Source organism: Solanum stenotomum, unplaced genomic scaffold (assembly GCF_019186545.1).
Source record: "Solanum stenotomum isolate F172 unplaced genomic scaffold, ASM1918654v1 scaffold30785, whole genome shotgun sequence".
Taxonomy (NCBI): domain Eukaryota; kingdom Viridiplantae; phylum Streptophyta; class Magnoliopsida; order Solanales; family Solanaceae; genus Solanum; species Solanum stenotomum.
Window position 1 is genome coordinate 52,365 of NW_026031132.1, and position 14,563 is coordinate 66,927.

A 14,563-nucleotide genomic window follows, 5' to 3' on the forward strand; every position below is an offset into this window, starting at 1 on the left:
TTCACTGCCCAGGTCATCATCATGAACCATCCTGGCCAGATTGGAAATGGATATGCACCAGTGCTCGACTGCCACACTTCCCACATTGCTGTCAAGTTTGCTGAGATCTTGACCAAGATTGACAGGCGTTCAGGTAAGGAACTTGAGAAGGAGCCTAAGTTCTTGAAGAATGGTGATGCTGGTATGGTTAAGATGATTCCCACTAAGCCCATGGTTGTTGAGACCTTTGCTGAATATCCACCATTGGGTCGTTTTGCTGTTCGAGACATGAGGCAAACTGTTGCTGTTGGTGTTGTCAAGAATGTTGACAAGAAGGACCCAACTGGTGCCAAGGTCACCAAGGCTGCGCAGAAGAAGGGAAAGTGAACAGTGCAGTGTGATGCTAGTGTTTCCAATGCTATTTATTTTCATCAAGTGTGCTATCTAGACTCTGTTTTGTTTACTTCTGCTATAGTTTTGTCTTTGATTTGCTTTTTAGGCGCTTGTTTTCTGCCTTGTATGTCATGTAACCATTCTCAGAACTGGGTACTTGACAGGCGGTGGCAAGCATGATTTGGAGCCTGTTTTCATTCTGTTGAGGTGCCTTGGTTTTCCATGGTGCCTCAGGATTTTTGCTTTTGGTGTTGCCTAAGTTATATTTTGTATGTGCTTTTAAATTTCTCTACTTGTTCCTGTTTGTTGAAGATTTGGAGTTATAATGCTGCTGGGGGAATCAGTTCAGCTTTAGAATTAGTTGTGGTTGTTCCTCTTTATCATACTTGATAGGTTATCTAGAATTCAAATGTTCTTTTCTTAACCTTGTTGATTGGTGTTTTTGTTGTCGGAGGGAGTCGATAGATGACATGGTGATTTTGATTTTTGAATTAAAGTGGTCAATTGAAGCATATTAGTCCACTGCCAAAAACCTACCGCCCTCCTGCTACATGTTCTCCACATATCCGTCCCTGTTTGTTGAATATACGTGCACTCCACTATTCATCCTATGTCAACCTCAATTAGTTTTATATTTATATAACAATAGTTTTATTTTTCACATAGCAATAGTTTATACAAAAACATTAAAATTAATATTAATGAAAAAGCGAGCGTACATGGAAGAAACATGCTACCGCACGATTTTCTCCAATACTATAATTATCTCCCATTTTATTATTTACCTTCCACGATTAACTCAAAAAAAGGTTACATTCTCTCCCATAAAAAATTAGGTATTTTAACCAAAATAAAACTTTCTACCTTCCTCTAGTCTAATAGTTTGTTCAATTAACGATATGAATAGTGTGTCAATTTTAATTCAGCACTATGAAAGATGCAACGCAACATGTTTGTGTTGATAGATAGCAAGGGAATTGGTGATTGATTTACTTTATAGATCTAAATTATTTGGTGGGTTTTTTTCTCGATTGTAATTTTGAAATCTCACAAGATTATTGTTGTAAGTGATAGTGTAGTGAATATATTTTAGATGTTTACCGTCTTTTATTTTTGAAAATTTGATTTGTGTATGTATATGTGTTTGTTTGTCTATATCGTTGTTTCAAAATAACTTGATATTTTGTGGTGAATTTGATTTTTGATTGGATTAAGGTATATACCTTGAAAGTGTAAAGTATAGACGGAAAGTTTGTCAAATTACTGCTTAATTTGTGTAAAGCATATTGTATACCAATTGAAAATACCATTGTGTCTATATATAGTATTTTCGTTTTATGTTCATATGTCGTTGATTACTTGGTATATGTGATGAATGTAGTTTTTGGTTGGATTAAGATATATACCTTGAAAGTTTATGATAAATTGGATAAATTAATGATTAATGTGTGTTGGTATTTAATTTTTTCATGCTAAAATAACAATCATAACACTGTACTAACTTAATTAGCTAAAACCATCTTGTATACCAACTTGATTAAGAATTTGATATAAACGAATCAAACTATATACCAATATTCAAACCAAACTTATTGTTGAATTAAATTGAAATATCATTAAGTTATATATATATTATTATTATTACCCTTATTTATAAGCCAACAACAATAGGACTAACACTGCAATTAAGTATTGTACACAACTATTTAAGTGGTACTATAAATGTGTACCTATTTCATTGGGTATTGATCTTTTGTGTGCCTATTTGTTTAACACGTGTATATGTTTTTTTTTCTACCAAAACAATGGTATGCCAAAGCATCTCAAATTCTTTCTCCCTGCTATCTCTCCTTCCAGGTAAGCTTCCATCTCTTCTCTAGTTTGCTATTCTATTTTTTCTCTCCTTTTTGCTCTCATTGTTTTTCTTTGGTTTCTCATCATCTTCTTCTAGGATTTTGGATTAAACTTTGTCTTGTTTTGTTGCTTTTATGTTCGATTGTTTTGATATTGCTTTCAATTTTTGTTGCTTTATTGGTAGGTGGCTGTAGGTATGTTGCATGGACAGAATTCCTATGTTGAACCCACTTCTTCTTCATCTCCTATGCCCAGGAGTGTAGACCCGTCTCAATTTTGTATTGATGAGTTGCAACAAAAAATTTCTTCTGTTACATACCAGCAGAAACCTCAAAATTCAATTGGGTATGATATAGATTTCTTGGTCTTTCCTTTTTTTTTTTTTTTTTCATTTATCTTTACCATTTTGACAAGTACCAAATTTTCATTTTGTAAACCCTAAATGTTAGACTAAGCAGAATGGAGCAACTTAGGTTAACATGTAATAGGGATTTATAAATTCAACAACAGATGCAGGCACTATCTCTTTTCGAAAATCTTTGGATTCAACCAACCTCCAAGCTCAAGAAACCCTTCAATTCCAGGGTAAATTGAAAATACTACATTTGGGATAGTGTTCTCTTTTTCTAATGATTTGGTCTGAGTTTTACTACCAGCACATTCTGTATATGATGGAATTTAATATGTCAAACTTTTCCATTTACAAACATTCTTAAAAGTATCCGTCTTTGAAGGGTATTTTATATTTGGGGTTGAATTGAACTCTATTTTAAAAAAGAATCAATTTTTTTGGGTGCCCATTTTCATGATAAATCTTACTAATTAAGTGTTTTTTTGCTTTGATGCTTTCGGCATGGCTGCAAATCTTGGGAAATTGAAAATTGAGCTTAGAGAGGCAGAAGATAATTTAGTAAAAGCACTTGCAGGTAAATATCAATCTCTCACAATATATCTTTTTTATGCCGTAGTATATTTTTTAGTTTTTATGTCCATTGCTTTTTTTCTTTGATCTCTGGATCAAACTTTGAAGAGAATCGGGTGTCTAGGTTGAGGAAGGTTTTAGGTTTACTCAAAGAACACTAAGAAGGATTCTGGGATTAAAGCACCGGAAGAGTCCATGGCTGCAAACAAAATTGAATTTATGTCCGTCATTCTTTTCTATATAGAGAAATTAAAGGTAAATACTTGTACCATAAGTAATGTAAGTTGTATTTTATTTGGGCTCATTTCATTAAACAAGTACTACTTGCTAATTGCAAATGCTTCATTCAGTAGATAATACATGTTCTATTTGCTACTTAGAGGAGATACACATATGGCGATCTCTGTTCATCATTCTTTGTCATTTACTTAGACTAGGAGCAACTTCCAAAATCTTTGGTATGATAATATTTGCTCTTCTCTGCTTCCAATTTTCAGAATTTTGTTATGGTTTTTGTTTAATATGTTAATCTTGATAATTACTTTTGAATTTAAAAGCTTGCTTTATTATTTAATAGCTATATTTTAGAAGCTGATGTTTTATGAGAGGAATCTCTTATATGCATGTTATATGATTTTTTGTGTGTTTTTCATTGCCTAATTGCATCATGTTAAAGGAGAAATTCATGTTTTACGTATGTTTTTATAAGTCATAAAGATTCTTGAATTTTATGGTCTTAAACTAAAAATATATAGGATGTGCCAAAATGCCCTTTTGATCTTGTGGTCTTTAACATGTCATGTGAAAAGTTAGAAATAAAGAGTTGCTAAAAAGGTAAAAAGACATTCTTTTAAACGTACTAAAAAGAAAAGTGATACAAATAAATTGAAATGAAGGAAGTAAAATAAGTTCTATTACCCTCTAGGGATGGTATGTTTAAGGTGAATTCAGTTTGTGTTATTAACATGTGTATATGGTTGTTTTCTGCTCAATTATTAATACAAAATTTATTACTCCTTATAAGAAAAATTGTTGTGAATATTGTCTATGTATACTTACAAAAATAAAATAAAATGTTGTCGATGTGATATTCCACTCATGAATTGACATTGTTATTCAGTTTAAGCTATTAATCAAATGGTTTATCTTAATATAAATCTGTTTTTCCTTTCTCTTTCTCTCTTTTAACTAAAACTTTTAGAAGATGTGTTGAATTGGAAGAAAAATAATAAAAAAGAAGAGCATAAAGGTCTCTTTCTCACTATTAATAGTTCTCCAAATGCAGGTACGGTCATTTTCAAGTTCAGTAGGAATAAACAAGCAAGGAATTGAAGTTACTTGACGGTATTGTGGGTCACTCTATTGTTAGGTGAGGAATGAAATTTTACTTCTTAAAAAAATACTATTAGGAATTTTTTTAGAGACATTACTGTACATTGTTTAATCAGCTGATTGGACCAGCACAATATAGCTTTAATAGTTATCCTTGTATCTTCTCCTTTGGTGCAACAAAATACATGATTCTTTATTCTAGAGAGTAATATAATTCCTTTGTTCTTATATGTTATTAGATAATGTTGAAACATCGATTTAGATTTCGAGCACCAAGTTCTGAATTTTTACTGTTCTCCATTCCAATTGATCCTGGAGTTCCACTTCATATGTGGAAGTGGAAATTTGAGAAGACATCAACACACCTCCAAAGAATGAAGAAAGTATCATTGACTGTGAAAAGTCCTACATTGCCGAGTCAGATGAAGGAACATGGCATGTCCCTTGATAACCCAGGTAAAGATTTTATAATAATCTTATTACACTTATGTGAATACTCTGACATTTGTTAACTCAATTAGACGTTATTGCTTCATGCATGAGTATTTTGGAAAATAGAGTAATGCACCTATTGTTTCAATTGCTCTCTGGTGATTTCTGAAAACAGAGTACTTTTTTTCAATTTTCTTTATTTAATTCTTTATAGGATCTTTACTGGGTACCTTTCAACCACCAGATGGAATCACATTAGCAATTTTTCTTTCAGAGATCGACAATGAAACCATTGTAAGATGAGCTTAAGTTAATGAATGAATAGTTTCCTCTGCTTCAATCTAAATGGTTTCTGGTACGATTAATTTTTCGGTACTTGCCTTTGCATGTGGATTGTTTGATGATATTGAAGGAAAGAACATGGCATTTGATTTTGGGTTATGTTTTTTTTGGCAGATTGTAGCGACAGCAGAAACAAAAAACTATGAGAAATTGTCTTAGAATCTTTGAAATGCTTCCTTTCTAAAGATTATGGAAAGGCGTTTGAGAAATTTAGGAATGATATTGCTATTATTTCAGGTACTGTTTTCTTTAATCTAGCTTCTGCACAAGTGAAGTTCTACTATACTCTTTAATTGTTTAGGTTGTGATTTTTGAAAGTTTTCACTGATGAAAGTGTACTACTCTTTTCGTTGACCTTTGGATTGAAAGTCATCATGACCGGTGCAACTCCTAGTGTGAAAATTTATTTTAATACTGCAGACTACATATCGAAAAACAATGAGTGGCTTCTTATAACGGTAGAAATTGGTAAAATGAAGTTTGGTAAGATAATATATCTTACAATATTCCAAAAAAAAAAAAACAAAAAAAAGAATGATAAGAGAAAAGAACAAGCAAACAAACAAATGGATGATAAATTTTGGATGGTTAAAGTTGTGGAGGGTGTTGTAGATAGCATTTTATTAACATTTAGTCATTTACACATTTTCATGTTTAAGTTTGAACTTTTTTTTTCTTTTGGAAATATGACTTTCTCGAATTTTATAAATCAAGTTTGTGTTAGTGTGGACTGTGGAGACTAACTAGAGTTCACTGCTTTATCTTTCTATAACATTTATGATAATCAAGCTAATGGTATAATTCTGCTAGCAGTCAAGAGGTAATACTATTTATTTCTTTTTCATCAATAATGCGATTTGTTTTTGTTTATGAGAAATCATATGATTTGTTGTAAGTATTTATATTGTTTCATGGTGGATAAAGCTATATATGTTGAACATCGAGTTGTAGGCGTGTTATATCTGAAAAAATTCCTCTTTGCTCTCAATTCAATCTGTTGATGGAAAGACTGCACCAACTAAGCGTATCAATTATTTTTTTATAAGTGTCTTATCAGGTTCATCAGATAAAATAATAAATATAATAGCAGCAGTTGCACTGGATGGAGTTTCAGCATTGGTAGGCATTGTTTATGTGGGAATTTATAAAAAGAACGAATAAAAGGTTGCCGCACATCTCCCGGCATCTTCTGATCTATCCCATCTACCTGATCCTCTTTTATTAACTTAATGTTGTCAATGTGTTCCATCTGCCAATGTGTACTGACCGAGTCTGTCTGTAAATATATTTTGTATTTTGTTTGCCAGCTGCCAGTCATCAAGTTCGATCAACTTAACCTCAAGATAACTTAAACAAAGGAAAAAGTATACAATCCTCTGACCATTTCTCAAACAAGTAAGCCTGCTCTTTCCATTACATTTTCCGTATGGCATATTGATCTTGGCAATATTGTACATTTTCCATTATTATTAATTTGACATTGCCAATCTATTTTCTCTAACATGTATAATACCTGACTTATCTGAATTTGCCTACTTACATTTTAACTTCAACCTTTAAACATAAGAGAACTACTTAACTTGTATCTAAAATCTTCTGATTTTGCCATCTTGATATAAATATGCAATTTGTGTAAATAGTGAAGTTGATATCTTTATTGGAACATGGGCCAACTATTTTTGATGTGTTCCTTTTCAATAATTTGCAGGAACAACAAATAGCAACGTCCAGGCACTGAGAAGGAAATATGTGCAATGAAGGAGTTGAAGAGTTGATGTTCCCGGGACACGTTGCAATTGCTAGAATACTTCTTTTTTCTTCTGAATTTCTTTTGTTTCTAACTTACTAGATCATCCCTTTTAACTAAATCATTCATAACTTGAATAAGTTGCTTCATTGCAAATTGTGGCTTATATAGTTGAAATAAGTTCCATCAATACTCTGTTTACAACAGGTTTACTATGTTGGCACGGGCCATACCCTTCTAGTATATATATATATATACTAGTCCTAGGTTCTATATTAGTGGTTCATTTTCCATTTTACATGCCAACTAAAAAAAATTATAAAAAGGAAAGAAGGGTATTTTAGTTAATTTACTCTTAAAAGATTAACAATGGAGAAACTTTATGATATTTATACTTTAAAAAGAATCAATTTTAAGGAAAAAATGAAAATATATACACTTTGTTTGAGTTAGTCTCAATCTTCTTATCTCTATAGATTAAAAAATTATTACGTATCATTCATTTATTCAAGAATTATGAGGGTCAACAATGTTAATTAAAAGTTTTAATACATAATTTGTGTAAGATCTGTTAGGCGAGTCCCGAGCATTGGTCGTTGATCGTGCTTAGGACATACAGTCGGGCGCTTAGAGCGTAAGTCTTGCAAAACTAAGTCACACACTTGAGTCTCGAAACGTTTTACTAGAGCCCGCCTCAGGGTGATCCCCGAGACGAGTCCCAGAAGAGTTTTTTAAAACACTTGTCAAGACCCATATATAAAAGTTGACTTGACATATTATATTGTATCAATAATTCATTTAGAACTCAATATAAAATTATTTTTTTCAACAAATCAGAATTCATAAACCACATAGCTATTTATAGGACACTAATAACACTAATGATATTTAATTCAACCTCACATTATTTCAATAAGACTAATCAAGTCGTAGATTGTTCGGCCAAATTACCTACCAATGTTGTAGAAGGGTCCTTTTTCTAAAAATGATATTTCTCTCATAAAAAGTCTCTTTGTGGTGGAGGAGGTATGACAGATTCTACCGGTCTATAAATAACGTATGAACATGTAAATTTTGAGTAGTTATCAATATATATTAATCGACTATATATCTAATTTTTAATATAACAAAAGTATACACAATATATACTATTAGTTTATTTTATATGTCTAATATATGTACTTTTAGTATAAAGCATATATACTATTTATATATTTTGTATATATTATATAAACTAAATAATTGAATAATTCAAATTCATAATTACCCCTAAAAAATTAAGGAGGGTGGGGAGGGGAAATGTTGCCTAACCTCTTGATCCTAGTTAAGGGGTTAAGTCTATCATTTCTATATACATTTTCATTACAAAATCTACCCATCTTTCTAATTCGATTCGATAATTTTAGTTTACGGTTTTAAAAAAATATATGCAGTGTAAAGTTGAGATGGTAAGATACTGCTTCACTTATTTTTTATTTTTTTAATATATGAAACGGTTAAGATTTCTTCATTGATATATATAATTTTTTGATGAAANCTTTGTGGTGGAGGAGGTATGACATATTCTACCGATCTATAAATAACGTGTGAACATATAATTTTTGAATAGTTATCAATATATACTAATCGACTATATATCTAGTTTTTAATATAACAAAAGTATACACAATATATACTATTAAGTTTACATTATATGTCTAATATATGTACTTTTAGTATAAAGCATATATACTATTTATATATTTTGTATATATTATATAAACTAAATAATTGAATAATTCAAATTCATAATTATCCCTAAAAAAATAAGGAGGGTGGGGAGGGGAAATGTTGCCTAACCTCTTGATCCTAGTTAACGGGTTAAGTCTATCATTTCTATATACATTTTCATCACAAAATCTACCCATCTTTCTAATTCGATTCGATAATTTTAGTTTACGGTTTTAAAAAAATATATGCAGTGTAAAGTTGAGATGGTAAGATACTGCTTCACTTATTTTTTATTTTTTTAATATATGAAACGGTTAAGATTTCTTCATTGATATATATAATTTTTTGATGAAAGAGATTCAATATTTAATCGTTCTTGAATCTTAGTAGGCTATGGCCTAGGAGATCCCACGTATTTCTTCTTCTCCAATTTATTTTCGTGCATTAGTTAACAACTCCTATCTATTATCAATCGTAGGGGTACTGTACCTGGTAAGCTATTGAAAAATTCGGTTCGATAGTTTTAGTTTAAGACTTTTTAAAATTATTATATTATTATTATATTAAGTTAATTTGGTATGATTTGATATTTGAAAGTTCGATTTCGATATTTTACTGAACAGTAAAGTGGTGATCATAGTTTGGTCAGCTTCGACTTACATATATTCCTATGATAAAAGATCATGACTTGGACTTTTCAACAAATATTTCAATTAAATCACTAATACCTTACACTTGTAAAAACATTCAAATTAAAATACAAACAATTCTCTTTGTTAAATCAATCACCCAAAAATATCATTTAAATATATCAAAATAGAGTAGTCGGAGTTTCAACATCTAAATACTGTAGTTATTTAATATCTTGCGGTAGTCCTATTATGATTGGTTTTATTCTAATTTCTAACTTATCTTTTCAGACAAGAAGAACATTTATATAATTGCCTCTTATCCTTGTCCTATTGTGATTGCTTCTATTCTAACTAATAATCTTTTTGGGCAAGTATTATTGGGCAAGAAAAAACGTAAAAAAAAATTGGGATCGAAAATATATCAAAATTTTACTTGTTTAAGAGTTAATTATTTAGATACATTCTAGTTTGTAATATTATGAATCTTACCATATTTTGGTGCATCCTAATACGTCCAAATACATGTGTATCTCGGAATACATAGGGTGTGTAATTTGTTTTACATACACTGTATCTAATTAGTGGATTCATATGTATTTGAAATACATAACAAATCTCCCTCGCCTCACTTGCCTCTGTTCCGCCTCACTTGCCTTTGTTCCATATCACTCGCTACTCTCTTATGTATTTGGTATCCCAAATACATGTGAACCACACTAGATACATACATATACATGTATCTAGTGTATATCTAGTGTGATTACATGTATCTGATATACATGACTATCTCACTTCACCTCTCTCTCCCTATTTTAGTCCGAACCCATGAACCCCACCTAGCTCCGCCTTTGGCTTGAAATAGGACCAACTTCTTGTTTTTTCCTTTTCTGTCAACTAAGAGTTGAGATGTAAAATATTTGGTATTAGTAGTTCAAAGTGGGAATCAAAATATGTAGTATTGGTTTGAAGTCAAAAGATAGAAGAAGTTTGATTTTGTTTTAAAAGTTGGAACATGGCTGTATTAAGATATTAGTTGGTTCATTGTATCTGTTGAGAATNTATGTATTAGAAATACATAACAAATCTCCCTCGCCTCACTTGCCTCTGTTCCGCCTCACTTGCCTTTGTTCCATATCACTCGGTACTGTCTTATGTATTTGGTATCCCAAATACATGTGAACCACACTAGATACATACATATACATGTATCTAGTGTATATCTAGTGTGATCACATGTATCTTATATACACGACTATCTCACTTTACCTCTCTCTCCCTATTTTAGTGTACCTGGTTGCAAAAATACATGTATCTAGATGTATCTTTCTCAATATATAGTAGAAAACTCTTAATTAGCGGTAAGATACTTAATTATTTGAAACTATATGTAACATCTTGCATTTTGAAATAACTATGACGAAGCTTAAAAATTGGAAATAGTCATTTTTAGAAAGAATTCCAAAATCTGGAAATTTAGTTAAGTATGGAAAAAGTGAGTTTTTGGTCAACTTCAAACAGTCATTACTCCTAGCTCAGGATGAGTTAGGTGTATTTCAAGTTATTTTTGGAAAGGTCTTGGAATGATCTTTCCAACGACGCCGAGTTTGCTCGATTCCAAGTTCGTATGAGTGAGTTATGCCCTTTGGAAGTTGGGCTGTTGGCATAGGGAAGTGCAATCCGAATTTTTAAGGGTAGTTTGGTTTTTTCCCTGACCATTTCTTTTAGTTATATTAAGGGTCTATACTGATAGAGAGGAGAGAAAGAAGAGGAGAAAGAGAAGAAGAAGCAAAGTTCGTCAAGATTGTCGTGGATTTCGTCCGGGGTGATCCCTATTAAGGTATGTGAGATCATAGCGTGGGGTTAGTTCAGTCCCCCACACGCCAAACTTGTTTTAATTTCGAGAAAAAGATTGGTTGTGTTTGTTGAATTCTTGTGGTTGTGTTAAAGTTTCTTGTTGATTTGGTACATGTTTCCGGATGGAATACCAAGTTGAATCTATTGTATATTAAGGGTTTTAATGATCCCAAGTGTTTGGGGAAAGAACCTTTGAAGTTAAGATGGTTTAGAGTTGGAAAAATGAAGGAGAAAAGTCGGGCACCTTTCATGAAACAAGTCTGCGTCGCGGACTTGTTCCCCCTGTGAACAAAAATCTGCTCTGCGTCGCGGACAGGACGCGGACTCCACTGTTTCAAAGTTAATTTTCGCGAGCTTTTATTTAATAGCATCTCCGCGTCGCGGACTTATTCCAAGACAGTGTTTTCGTAAATTTTCTCAAGTTTAGCTAATCAAAACTATTTATAAACATCAAGAGACCTTTCCTATCACAAATCATGAACCTTGAATCCATAATCCAATTCGAGGAAACTTAGGATCAAAGTCAAGTGAAGTTAGAGTCAAGCTTAGAAGTTAAGAAGCAAGTCAATGAAAGTTTTTAAAGTTTTTCAAGAGTCTTTATTGAATGTTTTAACTTCGTTTTAAGGCTCAAGTTCTAACCAAAGTATAGAGTTGAGTTCATTTTCTCAAAGTTATTAGGGAACTAAGTATTCCCAAAGAAGTTTATAAATATTTTTACATTTAAGTAAGAAAGGAACTATGTTTTCCAAGAGAGCCTTTGGGCTAAGCTTTGAGTAATTATCTNGCGCGCGGACTTATTCCAAGATGGTGTTTTTGTAAATTTTCTCAAGTTTAGCTAATCGAAACTCTGCATAAACATCAAGAGACCTTTCTTATCACAAATCATGAACCTTGAATCCATAATCCAATTCGAGGAAACTTAGGATCAAAGTCAAGTGAAGTTAGAGTCAAGCTTAGAAGTTAAGAAGCAAGTTAATGCAAGTTTTTAAAGTTTTTCAAAAGTCTTTATTGAACGTTTTAACTTCGTTTTAAGGCTCAAGTTCTAACCAAAGTATAGAGTTGAGTTCATTTTCTCAAAGTTATTAGGGAACTAAGTATTCCCAAAGAAGTTTATAAATATTTTTACATTTAAGTAAGAAAGGAACTATGTTTTCCAAGAGAGCCTTTGGGCTAAGCTTTGAGTAATTATCTCAAAATAAAGAAAGAGGTGTTTAAAACACTTATGAGCTAAAGTATATTTTTGGGAGTAGTATTGAGCACCGAGTTGGGGACGTGAGTTCATATTAACTCAACTCTCCATAAGAACCATGTAGCCAACATGGGATTTAACGGGTCATACTTTTTAGATGATCACGTAAGTTAAGTTAGTGGATTCACTAAGTTAAGTAAGGTCCTATATCACGGCAAGGTATAAAATGGTCATTGGGCAACGTGAGGTAAAACGTTGTATCATCACTAGGGCTCATAGTGGTGGTTGTCGGTTAAAGAATCTCCCACTAAAGTTATATTACTTTTATATAAGTAAAGTTGAGTTTGTTATTGCTTTAATCATTAATGAACTAAGTTGTTTGCACTGTTTCACAAGCTTTATATATATTGCATGTGTCTTATTGCTTTATATTGAGTTCAGTTATTCATGAGTTGAACAGAGCCAAGGTAAGTGTTCCGTTGTACTCCTTTCAAGCTTAAGTTGTTGTTTAGTTTTCCAACTCGCATACTCGTACATTCAATGTACTGATACCAGTTGGCCGGCCTGCATCTTATTATGATGCAGACGCATGTAACCAGGATCAGCATCCAGCATGCCGTTGATCCAGTTGAGCACTCTAGAGTCAGTGGTGAGCCTCTTTGCATTCCGGAGAACTCTGTTATTTTGTTTTCCTTGTTTTGCTTTATTAGGATGTTGCGGGGTCTGTCCCAACATCCATCTCCGTGTTATAGAGGCTTCATAAACAGTCAGTTAGTTAGTATTGAGTCTCTCATCTATGTATATATATAAATATTCTATTTTGAGACACGAGTTGCCTTTTTGGCCAGATTTTATCAGTTAGGTTGTTTTATGACCTTTTATTGCATGGAGTTATTCTGTTGAGTTAGGTTTTCCGCTGNNAGCACTCTAGAGTCAGTGGTGAGCCTCTTTGCATTCCGAAGGACTCTGTTATTTTGTTTTCCTTGTTTTGCTTTATTCTGTTGAGTTAGGTTTTCCGCTGAGTTAAGTAAGCCAGGCCAAGGGTTCACTTGGGGCCAGCAATGGTCTTCGAGTGCTGATCCCGCCCAGGATGTAAGCTCGGAGCGTGACACTATAGATATAATTAGAATATATAATATAGATATATGTCTAATAAAATAGTTTTCCAAAATATTTCATAGCTAAATGCCATTATAATTTTTTAAACTTGACATATTTTTATAAAAATCGACATTTACACTTGACAGAAGTGTCTTGACATGTCTCCATTATGCCTAAAATGAATAAATAAAGAATAGAGCTAAAAGATTTTTTTTAAAAAAAAAAAACAAATAGAAGACTCCATAATTATGAAGTGAAAGAGCTAGAAATTATGGACTGACAGTCTAGGGGTGGGGGTTGTTTTTTTTTGTTTTTTTTTAAAAAAGTTATACTTTATAATTTATAAAATAAAATAAAATATACATGTCATTTAAAGGGTGTTTTGATTGACTTAAAAGTTGGTCAAACCTACTTTTAAATCAGTGTTGACTTGTGAAAGTGTTTGACAAAATAAATAACTTCAAATAAGTCAAAAATGAGTTAAAATAAGTTAGGAAGTGTTTGACAATGTAAAAAATGACTTAAAACAAGTCAAAAACCAAAAGTAAGTCCCCCCGCCCCCCCTCCTCCTTTTTTTCTTAAAAATCATTTCAATTTAATTTTTTATTTTTGATTAAAAGCTACTTTTTTCAAATCAATCTAAACAGGCTAGTAAGTAGTCTATTTAACACATTAGAAGTTGCTCTTATACATATGGGTGCTAAAAGACACACTTTTGTAAAGTTCAAATGTCTATCTGATTACTGGCTAAATTAGACTACAATCTTATAAAAATATCAAGTTTATAGAAGAGGCTATATATTATATAAGTAACTACCGATATCCTATTGTGATTGATTTCATTCTAACTATTCTTTCCAGATTAAGTCAGGTAACCGTCCAGCTTATTAGTGATATTATCGATTGTGGATCTAGATTCACACGATTTTAAAATACGTCACTAAGATCTTCTTACTTATATACTCAATATCTCTCTTGTATTTTTGTCGATGTGAGACTTCTTATCCTAAATTGGGACAAAGTCATATTCGAGCAACAATGTTTATATTTATTTTTTTTTGGGGGGGGGGGGGGGG

The 14,563-nt window shown here is 32.0% G+C and overlaps 2 protein-coding genes and 1 long non-coding RNA gene across 3 annotated transcripts in view; all 3 read left to right on the top strand.

The window, feature by feature from the left end:
• Nucleotides 1-7,203, top strand: part of LOC125851946 (uncharacterized) — a 10,688-nt gene extending 3,485 nt beyond the window's left edge. Inside the window, exons 3-4 of the long non-coding RNA XR_007444948.1 lie at nt 6,301-6,649; nt 6,963-7,203. This is a non-coding gene — a long non-coding RNA (uncharacterized LOC125851946). The remainder of the gene's footprint in view (nt 1-6,300; nt 6,650-6,962) is intronic.
• On the top strand, nt 7-641 carry LOC125851944 (elongation factor 1-alpha-like). Its single transcript, XM_049531687.1, has one exon. It carries the CDS (start codon nt 22-24, stop codon nt 364-366), a length of 345 nt encoding a protein of 114 aa, XP_049387644.1. The 5' UTR covers nt 7-21; the 3' UTR covers nt 367-641.
• Nucleotides 4,675-5,638, top strand: LOC125851945 (uncharacterized). Its single transcript, XM_049531688.1, has 2 exons — nt 4,675-4,936; nt 5,127-5,638. The coding sequence occupies exons 1-2, from the start codon at nt 4,723-4,725 to the stop codon at nt 5,213-5,215; spliced, it is 303 nt and encodes a 100-aa protein (XP_049387645.1). The 5' UTR covers nt 4,675-4,722; the 3' UTR covers nt 5,216-5,638.
• Nucleotides 7,204-14,563: the final 7,360 nt, after the last annotated feature.

Coding starts and splice junctions, on each gene's coding strand:
- LOC125851944 (XM_049531687.1), top strand. CDS start 22: ATGAACCATCCTGGCCAGATTGGAAATGGATATGCACCAGTGCTCGAC.
- LOC125851945 (XM_049531688.1), top strand. CDS start 4,723: ATGTTGAAACATCGATTTAGATTTCGAGCACCAAGTTCTGAATTTTTA. Junction 4,937..5,126: donor CATGTCCCTTGATAACCCAG/GTAAAGATTTTA, acceptor AATTCTTTATAG/GATCTTTACTGGGTACCTTT.